At 39.4% G+C, this 20,550-nt stretch overlaps 1 protein-coding gene across 9 annotated transcripts in view; it reads left to right on the forward strand.

Moving 5' to 3' along the window:
- ZNF567 (zinc finger protein 567) overlaps window positions 1–7,347 on the forward strand; it is a 49,323-nt gene extending 41,976 nt beyond the window's left edge. For 6 of the 9 annotated variants that reach the window (XM_054540236.2, XM_024237937.3, XM_024237940.3 and 3 more), the window contains one exon: window positions 2,932–5,312. In XM_054540236.2, the coding sequence (XP_054396211.1) occupies window positions 2,932–4,652 (1,721 nt within the window). In that variant the 3' untranslated portion in view covers window positions 4,653–5,312. Of the gene's footprint in view, window positions 1–2,931; window positions 5,313–7,179 lie in introns of those variants that run through there. The other 3 variants (XM_054540237.2, XM_054540238.2, XM_054540239.2) reach the window with 2 other exon arrangements.
- The last annotated feature ends 13,203 nt before the right edge of the window (window positions 7,348–20,550 follow it).

Here is a 20,550-nt window from a genome sequence, read left to right on the forward strand (position 1 = left end):
TTTGTGGTAAGTTTTGTCTAGATTCATTCAAGGTATATGGTTACTCCTCACAAAATATACCATCAGTTTTTCCCTATTTTTTATTATTTATTCTATGAAATTTGAAATTTCTCTTCTTTCAGGAACTGTCGCAATAAGCCCTCATCTGGTCTTTTCAACTTTCTCTTGGAGAAAATTCTTGATAATTTCTGCTTGATCTAGTCTCCTAATTGTTGTTCATGAATGTAGGGTTTGTCATCACATAGATACTTTTCATTGTGTTGTGTTCTCCCTTTATACTATATCTTTTAAGTCTCAAGATTTCTCTGTGAATTCTTCCTTGATTACTGCACATCATGTCTACCTTCCTTTTTTTCTGAATTCCTGTGCTAACTACTGACTATAACACAAACATGCACAACTCTTGAATACAGTCATATAATTTCATTCCTAATTGTTTATGCTTAAGGATTTTTAAGGATACTTAAGGATTCTTTCCCTCAAAAATAAGATCCCTTTTGAATCTTCATTTCTTTGAAGGAATCAAGCATTCTTAAGGATTCTTTTCCTCAAAGATAAGATCCCTTTTGAACCTTCATTACTGTGGTATTATTTAACATGTTAGGTATTCAGTAGTTACTGTGTTAATTGCTTATGGAGCTATGTAAGGGAGATATCTTTTCATCCATTCAGAAAGCATATACTAGCAAGTTCCTTTTAGATGTACCTACTCATGCTGTGTCCCTACAGATTGTGCTTGAAGTGGTTGCATTCTGCCAGACACCACCTAACTATGATTATGCAGTGATCATGTAAAATTTTTTTTTTTTTTAAGGTGGAGTCTCGTTCTGTCGTCCAGGCTGGAGTGCAGTGGCGCGATCTCGGCTCACTGTAAACTCCGCCTTCCAGGTTCAAGTAATGCTCCTGACTCAGCCTCTGGAGTAGCTGGGACTACAGGCGCGTGCCACCATGCCCGGCCAGCTTTTTTTGTATTTTTAGTAGGGACAGTTTCACCATGTTGGCCAGGCTGGTCTGGAACTCCTGACCTCAGGTGATCCACCCGCTTCAGCTTGCCAAAGTGCTGGGATTACAGGCATGAGCAACCGTGCCCAGCCCAAAAGAGTTTAAAGATCACCAATAAAGTATTTATTTCTATGAAAAAGGATCACTATCAAGTCTGCATTTTTCATGAAATATTTATGTCAAAGTGTAAGGTTGTTAAAAGATTTGTTAACACAATTTTCCTAGGCAATAATTATATTGAAAATTTTAAAGAAATAGAGCTTAAAATGGTAGGGGAAATATATGAAGGGTTTATGAGATCGTGGAATGGTATGATTTCTTTGAAGAGTCTCTAAAGATAAATAGAAATAAACCTGGAAGGCAAGCTAATTAATTAAAAGAATGTGTGCACAAGTGTGTTATTAGGAATAAGTAAGGTATATATAGGGCAGTAAGTATCAGGCCTGACTGAGGCAAAAACTACCTGTTATAAACAGGTGAGATCTGTCAGATACGTGGACAACCCTGAAAACTTGTGTGAATATAAAAAATGAATCTAGACAATATAGTTTTGTTTACAGGAGAAATTCCTTGTATATGTTAGCATTAGTGTTCTTGGACTCAATGAAGAAATAGATTTTTGAGCATAGCTTTAACATTGCTTCATCAGATATAGATGATTGCAAGGTAAGTAAAGTCAGAAATAGCTATCCTTTTATAAGAGAAATGAAGGTTAAAGTTACTCTATGATCTAGGACCAGATTGTTCAATCTACCATATGAAATTGGTATTCTGATCTACCATATGAAAAACTGGAATAAAGGAATGTTACTGCATTGGGAAGGATATAAGCCAGTCTTAAACCTGAAAAAGTGAGTCAGTAACTGAAAAGAGGACTAGTCATGAGAGCTTTGAACAATTCTGAAAGAAGTGATTTAGCAGCAGTCTGAATACAGCAATTGAATCTATTCTGATCTTTTTTAAAGTTGCTTTTGGAAGTATTTTCCTAATTTTCCCTTCATAAGAGAAAATAATTCATAACTATGTAGAGGATTAGAGCATAGACTGTAGGATTTTTTTTTTAAATACTAGAAAATGAATTGATAATTTAAAAGCTAAATTAATCAACGATGACTACATAGAAAGAGGAGGTGGGTTGAACAGCTGGAAGTGTTTTACCACAGTCATCTAGGGATGTGTGTATAAAAGTATTGGTGATCGGCCGGGCACAGTGGCTCATACCTGTAATCCTAGCATTTTGGGAGGCCAAGGTGGGCAGATCATGAGGTCAGGAGTTCGAGACCAACCTGGCCAGCATGGTGAAACCTCGTCTCTACTAAAAATACAAAAAATTAGCTAGGCGTGGTGGCACATGCCTGTAATCCCAGCTACTCAGGAGACTGAGGCAGGAGAATCGCTTGAACCCAGGAGGCGGAGGTTGCAGTGAGCCGAGATCACACTACTGCACTCCAGCCTGGGCGACAAAGCAAGACTTTGTCTCAAAAAAAAAAAAAAAAAAAAATTATAGGTGATCTGTGTCCTCCAGAAGTAATCTTTCCTCTAGTATTTTCGCTAAACAAAGATTTTTACTAATTTTTCTTGTCCATCCTACTTACATTTTAATGCTTTTGATAGGTTCACTTTATTTTTTCTGAACACTTTTCTAACCATCAACCCCCTTCTACCATTCTTTGACTTCTTGGTTGGTTTCACTTTCTCTAAGAAGTTCTAGTGCAAAATGCAAAAGGTATTAATGTTTATTATTTACATCTTCATCCTTTTCCACTCCGAAGCAGTTTTTGTTTAGGTTCCCCTCCCCACACCCCTGCCAGGCCAGTGGTCATTTGTCCTGAGTCTCTTTTTGCACCATATGCTAGACCCTAGTAAAATTCCTTTGCATGGCAAATGTGTGAAGATTCACAAATTGCTATCAATTATATTCTTTTCTAGAAGAAAACTGGAAAGCTGAAGACTTTTTAGTGAAATTCAAGGAACACCAAGAGAAGTATTCTAGATCAGTTGTAAGCATCAACCACAAAAAACTGGTGAAGGAGAAGAGTAAAATATATGAAAAGACATTTACTCTAGGCAAAAACCCTGTGAATTCAAAAAATCTACCTCCTGAATATGATACTCATGGAAGGATTTTGAAAAATGTTTCAGAATTAATCATCAGTAATCTAAATCCTGCAAGAAAGAGACTTAGTGAGTATAATGGATATGGGAAATCATTCCTGAGTACTAAACAAGAGACTACTCATCCTGAAGTCAAATCCCATAATCAAAGTGGCAGAGCTTTCAGTCATAATGAAGTTCTTATGCAGTATCAGAAAACGGAAACTCCAGCACAGTCATTTGGATATAATGACTGTGAGAAATCATTCCTTAAAAGGGGAGGCCTGATTACAGATAGTAGACCGTACAGAGGAGAAAACCCATCTGTATATAATAAAAAAAGAAGAGCAACCGATATTGAAAAAAAACATACATGCAATGAATGTGGGAAATCTTTCTGCAGGAAATCAGTATTGATTCTGCATCAGGGAATTCACTCAGAAGAAAAACCCTATCAATGTCATCAATGTGGAAATGCATTTAGAAGGAAATCATATCTCATTGATCATCAGAGAACTCACACAGGAGAGAAACCCTTCGTTTGCAATGAATGTGGTAAGTCCTTCCGCCTAAAGACAGCCCTCACTGATCATCAGAGAACACACACAGGGGAGAAATCGTATGAATGTCTGCAATGTAGGAATGCCTTCAGATTGAAGTCACACCTCATTCGTCATCAGAGAACTCACACGGGAGAGAAACCATATGAGTGTAATGACTGTGGGAAGTCCTTCCGCCAGAAGACAACACTCTCTCTACATCAGAGAATCCATACAGGTGAGAAACCCTATATTTGTAAAGAATGTGGGAAGTCCTTTCACCAGAAGGCAAATCTTACTGTACATCAGAGAACTCATACAGGGGAAAAGCCCTATATTTGTAATGAATGTGGGAAATCCTTCTCCCAGAAGACAACCCTTGCTCTTCATGAGAAAACTCATAATGAGGAGAAACCCTATATTTGTAGTGAATGTGGAAAGTCCTTCCGCCAGAAGACAACCCTTGTAGCACATCAGAGAACACATACAGGGGAGAAATCTTATGAATGTCCTCACTGTGGGAAGGCCTTTAGAATGAAGTCATACCTCATTGATCATCACCGAACTCACACAGGAGAGAAACCATATGAATGTAATGAATGTGGTAAATCATTCAGTCAAAAGACAAATCTCAATCTACATCAGAGAATTCATACGGGGGAGAAACCCTATATTTGTAATGAATGTGGGAAGTCCTTTCGCCAGAAAGCAACCCTCACTGTACATCAGAAAATACATACCGGCCAGAAATCCTATGAATGTCCTCAGTGTGGGAAAGCCTTTAGCAGGAAGTCATATCTCATTCATCATCAAAGAACTCATACGGGAGAGAAACCATATAAATGTAGTGAATGTGGAAAGTGCTTCCGCCAGAAGACAAATCTTATTGTACATCAGAGAACTCACACAGGTGAGAAACCCTATGTTTGTAATGAGTGTGGTAAGTCTTTCAGTTATAAGAGAAACCTCATTGTCCATCAAAGAACTCACAAGGGAGAAAACATTGAAATGCAATAAATGATGTGGTTTCTTATATGAATTCTTTACAAGCTATTGTAAACCTTTAGTTTTAAAAAGAAAAGCATGCTAAAACATGTTAATGTAATTTTAAATCACAAGTCTAATAATTATTAAAGTACCATACTGAATAACTGTCTACTGTTTACTAGCATATAAAATGACTATGATCATTATTATTGAACTCTATCAGCTATGAAGCTAAATTTTAAAGTCTTCAACTGCTCTTCCTACTGACTCAAACAGTTTATTTTTAAAAAATACTTATATAATACATGCAGAGACAAGATACACAATGATTATAAGCATTAATCTCCATAAGAGAAAATATTTATGAACTATATTTCTCATTGCACTCTGTAATAAAAAGCAGTTAGTTGTTACTTACCTAAGAGTTACCACTTCTGTAGCCTGTAACATCAAAACGTAATTTTTGCATGTTTTCAATTTTATAAATATATATTTTATCAGACATCATGAATTATTTTGTGTCTTGCTTATTTCACTCAATGTTTTTAAGATCTGTACATTATTGCATGTGGCAGTAGTGTATTTTCATTTTGCATACGATTCCATTTTAAGAATATATTGCTATTTATCCTATTGATGGATATTTGTATTTTTTATACTTTTGTGTAATAATAAAAATACTGCTGTAAATATTCTTGTTTATGTCATGTGTGTGTTTGCATGTATGTATTTCTGTTGAATTTATACCTGGGACTGGAATTATTCATTCCAAGAGTATATATGAGTTTTTTTTGGTCATTCAGACTGGAGAATTTCTGCTAAAAAGAAACCTTGCGGCTTTATAATTGTGAGAAGGCTATTAATAAATCATGGACATGTGAATGCAGTATGTGTAGAAGGCCTTTAGCTGTCTCTCAATGCTTAAATGCAAAACAAGCAAATTCGTATTGGAGGGAAATCTTGTAGTTGTCATGATTTTAGGGGTAGTTTAGCCATAGCTTATTACACCTTATTTAATATTAAGGAATTAGAATTCATACAAGAGAAAGGGACATTGAGAAGGGAAATAGGTGAGGAAAATTTGAGAGTACCAGAGTCTTTTTTCTTTTTTTTTTTTTTTCTTTTGAGACAGAGTCTCGCTGTGTTGCCCAGGCTGGAGTGCAGTGGAGCAATCTCAGCTCACTGCAACCTCTGCCTCCTGGGTTCAAGCGCTTCTCCTGCCTCAGCCTTCTGAGTAGCTGGGATTACAGGCGTATGCCACCACGCCCAGCTAATTTTTGTATTTTTAGTAGAGACGGGGTTTCACCACATTGGTCAGACTGGTCTCGAACTCCTGACTTCATGATCCGCCTGCCTTGGCCTCCCAAAGTGCTGGGATTACAGGGCGACCCACCACGCCTGGCTACAACATAAGCCTTTTATACCGTAATCTATGTCATAGGAAATGTAAGTCTCTGAAAATCCTAAGTAAGTGACTAGAGAGATTTTGATGTTTGAGAATTGGAAATCTGCGAAGACAGTGACTTCCGTGGTATCCTTTTGGCGAGAAGAGTAAGCTCAGTGGCAACTTGAACAGCGTTATTGCAGGTCCTTCTTGGGAAGGATTACTTACAACCAATATTTACTACATATATGAAGTCATTGTAATACAATTCAGTAGAAATTGAAGTTTATTAATTTATTATTTTGAAACGGAGTCTCTATCGCCCAGGCTGGAGTGCAATGGCATGGTCTCAACTCATTTTAACCTCTGCCTCCTGGGTTCAAACGATTCTCCTACCTCAGCCTCCCAAGTAGCTGGTACTACAGGCACGTGCCACCACACGCAGCTAATTTTTGTATTTTTAGTAGAGACAGGGTTTCACAATGTTGGCCAGGCTAGTCTTGAACTCCTGACCTCGTGATCCATCTGCCTCTGCCTCCCAAAGTGCTGGGATTACAGGCATGAGCCACCGTGCCCAGCCTGAAAATTATTTTTTAAAAGATTTAGAACTGTAAACCATATCTGCATAAATAGAAAGATGGTTCAGGATTCAAATATTTGACATTAAATATATTAAACAGACCCTCTAGCCTGTTAGAAAGGGACAGCCATTGCCAATCAGTATTAAATGGAACCATTCTTGTCAATCCTTATTTTTCTGATAATTTCATAGCAAAAAATGAACAGGGCAATGAGACAAAAGCATAAAAATTTAGACTTGATAGTAGCATACAGAAAACACACACGTATGTATGTGTATATATATGTAAAATGCCTTGTCTATAATGACTAGACAGATGTCATTAAATTTAGCCTTAATAATTTATATATGCATAAAGATTTTTTAAAGAATATACATTTTTAAAGAATATAAAGAATTATTAATAGGTTTAATAAACCTATTAAAGTAACTAAAACAGGTAATTATAGGACTTATAATCAGGACTGTGAGAACCCAAGGATTTTGTCATTGTGAATTTGTAGGGGAGTTATATACTAGTATATGCTAACAATGGTGACTAACAGAAGAATTGTACTCATGACCAAAGATGGAAGCCTACCTTGTTTTTCTAGGTGGAGAGGATGGCCTAACTGGATGTTTGTCCTAGCATCAACCCACCAAAGATTTGGGGAACATGTGAGTCACATTCTCTGGGACATTCTACTCCCCTTTGATTTTGCATTTCCAGACATTTCAGTGGCTACCACAAAAAATAAAAAGTATCTGTGGCATCACTACATGTGCTGCCCTGTCTCCTGATTTACTGATTATCATGAAATAGCCATGTACTGTTTCAGTAGAACATTGTATCCAATGTCCACTTTATTTTCAAACATACTACATATATTCATGTTTTATAGCTCTTAAATATAAAGAACTAGAAAGTATGAGGTATTAACGGGCAGTTTTATAAATGGCCAAACTTTGAAACTTTTGAGGCCAGGCATGGTAGCTCACACCTGTAATCTCAGCACTTTGGGAGGCCAAGGTGGGCGGATCACCTAAGGCCAGGAGTTTGAGACCAGCCTGGCCAACATAATGAAACCCCCTCTCTACTAAAAATACAAAAATTAGCCAGATGTGGTGGCACATTCCTGTAATCCCAGCTACTCGGGGGCCTAAGGCAGGAGAATCACTTGAACCCAGTAGGTGGAGGTTGCAGTGAGCCGAGATGATGCCATTGCACTCCTGCCTGGCCAAGAGAGTGAGACTCTGTCTCAAAAAGAAAATATAATCATGAACCCAGAGATTATTTAAGGATGTTTTATTATCTAAGAAAACTTCCAGTATAGGATATATAAACAATTCACAAAAGTATTTGTATAACAATTATTGGGCATCTTTCCATAATCATACTCATAACTTTCAGTTTTAACATGTTCTTTGTATGAAAAACTGATTAGTTTCTTATGAAACTGTCTATAGCTGTATCATATGGCAATTCTGTATTTCTTTCTTTTTTTTTTTTTTTGAGACAGTTTCACTCTTATTGCCCAGGCTGGAGTACAATGGCGCGATCTCGGCTCACCACAACCTCTGCCTCTTGGGTTCAAGCGATTCTCCCACCTCAGTCTCATGAGTAGCTGGGAATACAGGCATTTGCCCCCATGCCTGGCTAATTTTGTATTTTTAGTAGAGACAGGGTTTCTCCATGTTGGTCAGGCTGGTCTGGAACACCCGACCTCAGGTGATCCTCCCACCTCGGCCTCCCAAAGTGCTGGGATTACAGGCGTGAACCACCACGCCCTGCTTTATTTAATTTTTTTTTAACAATCATCATTCTGTTTTCCACAGTGGCTTCACTATTTTACATTCCCAATGGCAATGCAAAAAGGTTCAGATTTCTCAGGCCAGGTGTGGTGGCTCATGCCTATAATCCCAGCACTTTCAGAGGCTGAGGCGGTCTGATCAATTGAGGTCAGAAGTTCAAGACCAGTCTGGCCAACATGGCGAAACCCCATCTCTACTAAAAATACAATAATTAGCAGGCATGGTGGTGCGTGCCTGTAATCCCAGCTACTCGGGAGGCTGAAGCAGGAGAATTGTTTGAACCAGGCAGGTGGACATTGCAGTGAGCCGAGATCATGTTACTGCACTCCGGCCTGGGCGAAAAAGCGAGACTTCATCTCAAAAAAAAAGAAATTAGCTGAGCTTGGTGGTGGGGTCCTGTAATCCCAGCTACTTGGGAGGCTGAGGCAGGGGAATAGCTTAAACCTGGGAGGCAGAGGTTGCAGTGAGCTGTGATTGTGCCACTGCACTCCAGCCTGAGTAACAGAGTAAGACTCCATCTCAAAAAAAAAAAAAAAAAAAAGTTCACATTCCTCCATATTCTTTCCATCACTTATTTTCCTTTAAAATTTTTTTTGAATTATAGCCTTTTTTGTGGCTGTCAAGTATCTCATTGAGATTTTGATTTGCGTTTCTGTAATGATTAATAATGTAGGTTTCTTTCATTCTTGAACATATTTTGCTGAAAATAGGACTTAGGAATTGAGAGTTGTTCCTTTCAGCACTTGAAAAATGTCACTTCTTTCTGGTCTTCGTGGTTTCTCATAAGAAGTCTGCTATTTTAATTTTTTTCCTCTAAAAATATGGTATTTCTCTCTTACTACTTTCAAGATTTTTATTTTTTGTCTTTAGTTTAATTTAATTTAATTTTATTTTATTTTTGAGATGGAGTTTCACTCTTGTTGCCCAGGCTGGAGTACAATGGTGTGATCTCGGCTCACTGCAACCTCCACTTCCCAGTTTCAAGCGATTCTCCTGTCTCAGCCTCTCAAGTAGCTGGGATTACAGGTGCATGCCACCACACCCGGCTAATTTTGGTATTTTTAGTAGAGGCGGGGTTTCACCCTATTGGCCAGGCTGGTCTCAAACTCCTGACCTCAGGTGATCCGACTGCCTCAGCCTCCCAAAATGCTGGGATTACAGGTGTGAGCCACTGCACCCGGCCTTGTCTTTAATTTTTGCAAGTTGGGTACAATGTGTTGTGGTGTTACATTTTGGGGATGGGAAGAAAGTTATCTTGTTTAAATTCACTCAGCTTCTTGAATCTGTCTTTTGCCAAATGTGGTGAGTTCTCAGCAATTACTACTTTAAGTCCTTTGTAGTAGGGGAGAGGGGATGTCTTGCTGTCTCACCCAGTCTGGAGTGCAGTGGCATGATCACAGCTCACTGCAGCCTCGATCTCCTGGATTTAAGTGATCCTCCCACCTCAGCTTCCTGAGTAGCTGGGACTATGGGAACGCACCAACAGGCCTGGCTAACTTCTGTATTTTTTATAGAGACGATATCACCATGTTGTCCAGGTTTCCTTAAGTACTTTTTCAGACCTGTCTTTTTTTTCCTCTCCTTCCAGGATTTCAAGGGCATGAATGTTAATCTTGTGTTACATTCTCACAGTTCCTCATTCTTTTCATGTTATTTTTTTCAGTGTACTATCTCTCTGTTGTTCAGATTGGGTAATTCCTATTGTTCTGTATTGCAGTTCACTGATTGCTCTGTCTCCTCTGTTTCCACTCTTTGTCCCTCCATTTGAGTTTATTTTAGTTATATTTTGAATTCTATACTCTCTATTTGGTTATTTTGTATGTCTTCTAATTTTTTGTCTGGACTAATTCTTTGTTGAGATATTGTATCTCATTTTTTTCAAGTGTGTGATTCTTCAGGCATTTTTGTGATGTCTGCTTTATGTATTTATCATATAATTCTGACATCATTGTCATCTTCATGCTCGTCTTTTTTCATTTGAGATTTTCCTGGTTACAATTATTGAATTTCCATTGAAATGTGCAATTTTATCTATTATGAGATTGTAGATCTTATTTAAACCTGTTTTAGCTGACTTTTTGATACCACCCTGGCATGGGGAGGGCAAGTGTGCCATTTTGCTGTGCCACATAGGGGGTGAGAATCCAGATTTCCCACTCCCCCTCCACTGACACCTGGGTGGAAGTGCTCCTCCTCACGGTTAGGTGTGAATGAGGAGTTCTGGCTCCCTATTAGTCACCTTTTTATACCTCTCTTATACCCCAGTAAGAGAGACAGGGGTGCCTTGTTAATGGTTTCCATTTGCCTTCCATATACACCACAGAGGCAGGGCTGGCCCTGTTAGGCAGGATAGTAGTGAAGATCCTGACTTTACTATGCCTGCTCCGACACTGGCCCAGCAGGTAGTTTAACAAGTATCTTTTTACTGCTGCATATGGGAATGGAAATCCAGATTCCCTAAATGACTCCAGGGGCCCTACGTAATTCCGTCTGCAGTTATAGTCCTGGCTCCCTTCACAGTCTTCCTGAAACCATCCTGGCAGGGAGGTCAGAGTATCTTGTTACAGCCTATTGAGAGTAGAAGTCTAGGTTCCCTACTCAGCCTTTGCAAGGTGCATGAGTGGCATCAGGTGTTTTGAATTTCTCTTCTTTTTCTTTCTTTCTTTCTTTCTTTTTTTCTTTCTTTCTTTTCTTTCTCTCTCTCTTTCTTTCTTTTTCCTGTGCTTTTTGGTTAGAGTAGATCAATTTTATTGATTGATTGATTGATTGATTTTTTGAGAGGGAGTCTCACTTCTTCACCCAGGCTGGAGTGCAATGGTGCAATCTTGGCTCACTGCAACCTCTGCCTCCCGGGTTCAAGCAATTCTCCTGCCTCAGCCTCCCAAGTAGCTGGGATTACAGGTATGTGCCACCACACCCAGCTAATTTTGTATTTTTAGTAGAGAAGGGGTTTCCTATGTTGGCCAGGCTGGTCTCAAACTCCTGATATCAAGTGATTGGCCTGCCTCGGCCTCCCAAAGTGCTGGGATTACAGGCGTGAGCCACTGTAGTTGGCTGAGTAGAGCAATTTTTTTTTTTTTTGAAACGGAGTCTCGCACTATCACCCAGGCTGGAGTGCAGTGGCTCAATCTCAGCTCACTGCAAACTCCACCTCCTGGATTCACGCCATTTTCCTGCCTCAGCCTCCCGAGTAGCTGGGACTACAGGTGCCCACCACCACGCCCGGCTAATTTTTTGTATTTTTAGTAGAGACAGGGTTTCACTGTGTTAGCCAGGGTGGTCTCGATCTCCTGACCTCATGATCTGCCCCCTTGGCCTCCCAAAGTACTGGGATTACAGGTGTGAGCCACCGCGCCTGGCCTTGCAATTCTTATCTAGAAGTTTTGTCTTGCTCGGGTGCCCTTTTCTTGGTCTTTTTCTACACAGAGCAGCCTTTTGTTAGGACTTTTTTTTCTTTTTGAGATGGAGTCTTGCACTGTCACCAGGCTGGAGTGCAGTGGTGCAATCTCGGCTCACCACAACCTCCACCTCCCAGGTTCAAGCAATTCTTCTGCCTCAGCCTCCCAAGTATGGGATTACAGGCATGCACCACCACACCCGGCTAATTTTGTATTTTTAGTAGAGACGGGGTTTCTCCATGTTGGTCAGGCTGGTCTCAAACTCCCGACTTCGTGATCTGCCCGCCTCAGCCTCCCAAAGTACTGGGATTACAGGCATGAGCCACCGCTCCTGGCCTGTTTTTTTTGTTTCTTTGTTTTTTGTTTTTTTCTTTGGGCCAATAATAGATAGATAAACCAATGCCATGTGCCTCCTAACGACATGCACCAAGAAGGATACAACATCATTGCTGTAATGGTATTTCTGCTTAAAATGTATAACCTGTATCTAAAATGAGGAAACATCAGATAAATCCGAATTGAGGTTATTGAGAACAATGATTCTAATTAAATAGTATGAAATAGACAAAGTAAGTAAATACTCTATATTCCTGAATTTTAATTGGTGGGAGTATCACTTTGACCAGTCCAGCAGCAATACACATCACTAGCACATACATTATCATATTTATGGACCATTTCCTGCTAAAATAAACCAGGATTTCTTGGGAGAAGTGGCTGATTCCAAGTATGGGCAGAAAATTTTTAATGAGCCTGCAGTATTTTGTCATACCAGATAATAACAAAGCTAATTTAAAAAATCAGTAGATTAATGACAAAGCACTGCCAACTTGGAAAGGTTCCCAATGACCAAGGATAGGACAAATCAAGCTTAAATATAAAAATAATTTATATTTGAAACACACCAAATACATTTATATTTGAATAAATATAAATTTACATTTATATTTATAAAAATTTATATTTGAAACACCAGATACATTTAAATTCCCAAATTTATAGCAATATTAAAGAATCAGTGATCACAGAACAATAAGGAGCAAAGTTATTATCTTAAAAACTGGTATCTAAAAGGAAAAAATATATCTTGGTTATCCTATGTGAACAATACCAGTGGGGGTATCCAAGTAGCATCAGTGGGCAGCTTCTCTTTGTGAAGTATTCCAGCTAATGTATTTCAAAATTTTTTCTTCTGGAAATAATGTATTTGTGTCATACTTGGTCTCCAAACCTGAAAAAAGCAAGAAAACAGATGTTGTTTTCCTGTACCAGGAAAAAAACCCAAAACCGTGGAGATAAGTGATGAATTGAAAATAATGTACATTAGAAATATATTTCAATAATGTTTTTACACAACTTGAAGGAGGCAAAGAGAGTTTAGAGAATAATGAAAGAGGATGTGGTGAGGGTGGTGATAAAGCAAATAAGTTGTCATTGGCTCTAAGATTTAAGTGTTCGAAGACTACTGGTTCCAAATGATAAGCAGAAGAAAACTGGCTTCACTGCCCACCAACAGAAAACCAAAAACAAGTGTGCATCACCAAGATTATCACCAACAATATCCTAGAACTCAAATATGAAGATGAGTCAGTTCTGGAGCTACAGAGAAATGAAAAATCTCTGAGCAGTGGTAGGAGGTGCAGACTTCCACATCCATGACACCTCTTCCCCCATTCTGCCTGGCACCAAACATGTGGAAAATTTCCCCTCAACTCATGGTTTCTGTAGTGGAAAAAGTGAGATTGAGGTGCACCACCAGCTTCCCCACCATCTTGGGTGTCCTGGCCTTGCCTTAACCCATGGGAAACTCTGGTTTGTAACTTGGCCAGAGGAGATGCCAAATCAGTGTGGTTAGGCCAGGCGCGGTGGCTCACGCCTGTAATCCCAGCACTTTGGGAGGCTGAGGTGGGCGGATCAGGAGATCGAGACCATCCTGGCTAACACGGTGAAACGCCGTCTCTACTAAAAATACAAAAAATTAGCCAGGTGTGGTTACGGGCACCTGTAGTCCTAGCTACTCAGGAGGCTGAGGCAGGAAAATGGCGTAAACCCAGGAGGCGGAGCTTGCAGTGAGCCGAGATCATGCCACTGCACTCCAGCCTGGGCAACAGAGCAAGACTCCGTCTCAAAAAAAAAAAAAAAAAAAAAAATATATATATACATATATATATATATATATATATATATATATATATATATATATATAAGCTTTATCCTCTAAGCCCAACATGTAGATCTTGTTTAAACTCAGTGTGGCTGTTCAGCAGCACCATGCTGTAGGAGGTTCATTCCACAGATCTCTTCGGCACAAACCCCTAGCCAGCCCTCCCACATGGCCAGAATACCCTCTTTCGGACCCACCCCATTAAGGAAGTGAATTGCTCCAACCGTTACTAAAGCCAAGGCGAACCAGGTTTTAAGGCACCACCTAGAGCTGAAAGGGAGGCAGTAACCTCATGATAAAGAACCTCTAAGCAAATATGTCCAGTAAAAATTGTAGGCTGGGCGCGGTGGCTGACGCCTGTAATCCCAGCACTTTGGGAGGCCGAGGCGGGCAGATCACGAGGTCAGGAGATCGAGACCATCCTGGCTAACCCGGTGAAACCCCGTCTCTACTAAAAAAATGCAAAAAATTACGTGGGCGTGGTGGCGGGCGCCTGTAGTCCCAGCTACTTGGAGGCTGAGGCAGGAGAATGGCGTGAATCGGGAGGCGGAGCTTGCAGTGAGCCGAGATCGCGCCACTGCACTCCAGCCTGGGTGACAGAGCGAGACTCCATATCAAAAAAAAAAAAAAATTGTAACAAGCCAGTCAGAGAACATTGGAATAAATAAATAATACTTCAATGCAAAGACATCAATATACATCCATAAGAAACATGCCTAAAGAGGGAACCATAATCTCACCAAATGAACAAAGCAAGAAACCAGTAACTCATCCTAACAAGATGGCGATATGTGAGCATTCTGATAAAAATTGAAAATAGCAGTTCTAAAGAAACTTAGTGATTTCCGAGATAAGACTGAAAAGCAATTCAGAAATGTATCAAAGAAATTTAACAAAGAAATTGAAAAAAATAAAAAAACAGAAATCGAATCTTGCAACTAAAAAATGAATTTTCTAAACAGAATTCATTATAGGCTCTCAATGGCAGAATGGGTCCAATAGAAGAAAGAATCCATGAGCTCCAAAATAAGCTATTTGAAAATACAAAGTCAGAGGGGAACAAAAAAGAACACAGAATGAAAAGGAACAAAGATCATCTATGAGATGTAGAACATTACCTCAAAAGACCAAATTTAAGAATCATTGATGTTGAGGAAAGAGTTGAGCAAGAGAAGGGGGTACAAAGATTATTTTTAAAAATATTAATAACTTTCCAGTCTTCTTTGGAAAGAAAACTTTCTAAAACTTGAGAATGATATACATACCCAGGTACAGGAAGGTCAGAGAACAACAAACAGAGTTGACCCAAATATGATTACCCCAAGTCATATAATAAACTCTCAAAAGTCCAGGAAAAAGAGAGGATCCTGAAAGCAGTAAGAGAAAATAAACAAATGGCATTTAAAGGAGCTCTAATTCATCTGGCAACAGACTTATCAATGGAAACCATACAGGACAGGAGGGAGTCAAATGACATTTTAGAAGTGCCAAAAGAATAAACATTGCCATCCAAGAATACCCTATCCAGCAAAGTTAGCTTTCAAATATGAAAGAGAAAGTTTTTCCCAGACAAACAAACGCTAAGAGAATTCACCACCACCACACCCATGTTACAGGAAATGCTAAAGGGAGTTTTTCTTTTTTCTTTTTTGTCCTTTTCTTTTTTATTTTTTGAGACAAGGTCTCACTTTGTCACCCAGGCTAGAGTGTAGTGGTGTGATCTTGGCTCACTGCAGCCTCAACCTCCCAGGTTCAAGCAATCCTCCCACCTCAGCCTCTAGAGCAGCTGGGACTACAGGTGTGTGCCACCATCTCCAGCTAATTTTGGTTTTTTTTTTATAGAGATGGGGTTTTGCCATGTTGCACAGGTTGGTCTCAAACTCCTAAGCTCAAGTATCTGCTCGCCTTGGCCTCCCAAAGTGCTAGGTTTACAGGCATGAGCCACTGCACACAGCCTAGGAGTTTTTCAATCTGAAAGAAAGAACATTAATGTGCAAAAAGCTTTTTCAAAGAAGGTACAAAACCCACCAGTAAAATTAAGTAAACAGACAAACCCAGGATACTCTACTACTATAAATGTATGTAATTCACTTATAACTCTAGCATGAAGCCCAAAAGACATATCTATCAAAAACAATAATGGCCACAGCAACCTCTTAAGAGAGAGGTAATATAATTAATATGTAAATTTGGAAAACTAAAAGTAAAAATATGGGGGTAAGGGGTTAAAGTGTGGAAAATTTTTTCCATTTTTCTTTATTCTTTTATTTGTGATCAAAGATAGGTTGGCACCTCTTCAAAGTAATTTACTGTATCTATACTATGTTATTTGTAAGCCTCATAGTAACCACAAAGCAAAAACCTATGAAAGAGTCACTGAAAATAAAAAGCAATGAATTAGAACACCTTACCAGACAAAAATCACTTAAAAGGAGCAGGAAAGAAGAAAGGAGGAGAGGAGTAAAACAGGCAACAAAATGGCAGTTTTAAGTACTTATTTATCAAAAATAATACTGAATGTAAATGAACTCAATTACCCAGTTAAAGGCATACAGTGGCTGAATGAATAAAGATAAAACACAACTATATGCTGCTGACAAGAAACCCACTTCACCTATAAAAATACGCACAGATTGAAAGTGAAGACATGGAAAAAGATACCCCATGCAACTGGAAACTAGAAAAGAGCAGAAGTAGCTATAGTTTTATGAAGTAAAATAGACTATAAATCAAAGACAAAAAAGAGACAAAGATGGTCACTATATAATGATTAAGGGGTCAATTCAGAAACAGAATATAACAATTATAAATATATTTGCACACAACACTGGAGCTCCCATGTATATAAAGGAAACAATATAGCTAAAGGGAGAGATGGACTACAATATAATAATATTAGGAGATTTAACACACCATTTTCAGTAATGGACATATCATCCAGAGAGAAAATCAACAAATATCAGAGGTAAACTACACACTAGACCAAATAGGCCCGATATTTACAGAGCATTTCACCCAACTCCTGGAGAATACACATTCTTTTCATTAGCACATGGCATATTCTCCAGAATAGACCATATCTTCGACCACAAAACAAGTCTAAACAAATGTTTAAAAGTAGAAATCATATTCAGTATCTTTTCTGACCACAATGGAATAAAACTAGAAATAAATAACAAGAGGAACCTCAAACACTTCATAAACACATAGAAATTAAACAACATATTAATGAATGACCAATGGATCAGTGAAGAAATTAAGAAGGAAATTTAAGGCCAGACACAGTGGCTCATGCCTGTAATCTCACCACTTTGGGATGCTAGGCAGGAGGAAGACTTCAGTCCAGGAGTTTGAGACCAGCCTGTGCAACATAGCGAGACCTTGTCTCTACTAAAAATTAAAAAATTGATTGAGCATGTGGCATATGCTTATAGTCCCAGCTACTTGGGAGACTGAGGCAGGAGGATGCTTAAGCCGAGGAGGTTGAGGTTGCAGTGAACTATGATCATACCACTGCACTGGGCAACAGAGCAAGAACATATCCCAACCAAAAAAGGAAATTTTAAAATATCTTGAAACACATGAAAATGGAAATATACCAAAATCTATGGGACACAGCAAAAGCAGTATTAAGAAGGAAGTTTATAGAAATACATGTCTATATCAGAAAACTAGAAACACTTCAAATAAACAATCTAATGATGCACCTCAAGGAACTAGAAAAGCAAGAACAAACCAAACCCAAAACAGTAGAAGGAAAGAAATAATAAAGATTTGAGCAGAAATAAATGAAATTGAGGCTAAAACAACAACAAAAACAGGCTAGGCACGGTGGCTCACACCTAGCATCTCAGCACTTTGAGTGGCTGTAGCAGGAGGATCACTTGATGCTAGGAGTTCAAGACCAGCCTGGGCAACAAAGTGAGACCCCCATCTCTATAAAATAAAATAAAAAATTTTACTCAGGCACAGTGGCAAGTGCCTATACTCCCAGCTACTTAGGACACTAAAGGCAGGAGGATGGCTTGACCCCATGAGAGGGTGCAACAAGCTTTGATTGTGTGACTGCACTCTAGACTGGGCAACAGAGTGAGACCCTATCTCTAAAAAAATAGAAAAGGCCAGGAGCAGTAGCTCACGCCTGTAATCCCAGCACTTTGGGAGGCTGAGGCAGGCAGATCACCTGAGGTTGGGAGTTCAAGACCAGGCTGACCAACATGGAGAAACCCCATCTCTACTAAAAATATAAAAATTAGCTGGGTGTTGTGGCACATGCCTGTAATCCCAGCTACTTGGGAGGCTGAGGCAGAAGAATTGCTCAAATGCCAGAGGCAGAGGTTGGGGTGAGCTGATATCACGCCATTGTACTCCAGCCTGGGGAACAAGAGCAAAACTCCATCTAAAAAAAGAAAGAAAATACAGTAGATCAGTGAAATACAAAGTTGATTCTTTGAAAAGATAAAATCAACAAACCTTTAGGTAGACAAAAAAGAAAAAAAAAGATCCAAGTAAATAAAATCAGAAATGAAGAAGGTTGTTGGGCATGGTGGCTTATATCTGTAATCCCAGCACTTTGGGAGGCCAAGGCAAGAGGAGCACCTGAGCCTAGGCAACACAGTAAGACCCCATCTCTACAAAATTAGTCCCATCTCTAAAAAATTAGCCAGGCATGGTGGTGCACGCCTATAGTTCCAGCTACTTGGGAGGCTGAGTCGAGAGGATCCTTCCAGCCCAGGAGTTCAAGACTGCAGTGAGCTATGATTGTGCCACTGCACTCCAGCCTGGGCCACAGAGGAAGAGATCTAGTTTGTTTTTCTTAATAAAAGGACACATAATAACAGACCACAAAGAATCATCAGAGACAATCATGAACAACTATATGGCAACAAGTTGGAAAACCTAGAAGAAATGGATAAACCCTTGGAGACATACAGCAGATTGAAGCCATAATAAAATGTCTACCATTGAAGAAAAGCCCAGGACCTTGTGGCTTCACTGCTGAAACAAACATTTAAAGAAGAACTAGTACCAATTCTACTGAAACTCTTCACAAAAATTGAAGAGGAGGGCCAGCATAACTCTGATACCAAAATCAGACATGAGTACAACAAAGAAAGAAAACTACATCTTCACTGATGAAGAAAGATGCAAAAATCCTTAAGAAAATAATAGCAAACTGAATTCAGCAACACATTTAAAAGATCATTTACTGGCCGGGCACGGTGGCTCACACCTGTAATCCCAGCACTTTGGGTGGCCAAGGTGGGTGGATCACTTGAGGTCAGGAGTTCAAAACCAGTCTGGTCAACATGGTGAAACCTTGTCTCTACCAAAAATACAAAAAAATTAGCTGGGCACGGTGGCATGTGCCTGTAATCCTAGCTGCTGGGGAGGCTGAGGAAGGAGAATCACTTGAACCCGGGAGGCAGAGGTTGCAGTGAGCTGAGATCGTGCCACTGCACTCCAGCCTGGGGGACAGAGCAAGACTCCGTCTCAAAAAAAAAAAAAAAAAAAAATCATTCACCTTGATCAAATGAAATTCATCCCAGGGATGCAAGGATGGCTCAACATACACAAATCAATAAATGTGGTACATCACATTCACAGAATCAAAAACAAAAACCACATGATTATTTGAATAGATGCTGAAAAAGCATTCGATAAAATTCAACATCCGTTTATGATAAAAACCCTCATCAAAGCGGGTATAGAAGGAACATATCTCGAAATAATAAAGGCCATATATGACAGACTTACAGCTAACATTGTACTGAGTGGGGAAAAATTAAAGATATTGTAGGGAGACCCCCTGAAACTATTGCTATGGAATAAAAGATGAAATGCTCCTGATTATTGTAAATACAAAGTTGCATGCAGGATTGTGTAAAAACAATGCCAGGTTGGACTGCCAGAATGAGCCAACAGCACATGATGTGCTTCCCCCTGCAGAGAGCCTATAAATGGACGTGCAGTCAGGGAGGTTTCAAATCACCAAGATTCTTATCCCAGAAAAGCAGATGTTCATAGCTCTGGGAATGGAATGCGACCCTTGTGGAGAGCCTATAAATGGACACATGGGGGCGCCTGTTCATATGGATAAGATAGGGCTATAAATGTCCTCATCTTGCCACAGCTCTTCTAGGCCTCTTCAGGGTTAAGGCATACTCCCTTCTGAGAACTTCTGGTCTAACTGGTTGTCTAGCTTCACGTCCTGTTTCTATGGATTGTTTGTAACCAGCTTTTGCTGCAACTGGTACTGCTGATTAATGTCTTGCTAATCATAGGTTATGGAGACTATGTTTCTGTTTTAAGGCTCTGTTAGAAATTACTGATGCACACTACTGTAAATTCTTATCTCTGTATACTGTACTTCTGCATACAGATGTTATGTTAAAGAATTACTTCATCCCCATGTGACCATCTCACCTCATAATCAAATGACCCTAAATCCCTCACTAACCTACCCCCGCCCTCATTAAACTTAATAATAAATGCTGGTATATCTAGTGCATTGTTGGCACCACGGGACCAGAAGGCGGTGACCCCCCTGGACCCAGCTTTCACTATCTTGTGTGTGTCTATTATTTCTCAACCTGCTGATCTGCCTGGGA

This window comes from Pongo abelii, chromosome 20 (assembly GCF_028885655.2).
Source record: "Pongo abelii isolate AG06213 chromosome 20, NHGRI_mPonAbe1-v2.0_pri, whole genome shotgun sequence".
In the NCBI taxonomy this organism is placed as follows: Eukaryota; Metazoa; Chordata; class Mammalia; order Primates; family Hominidae; genus Pongo; species Pongo abelii.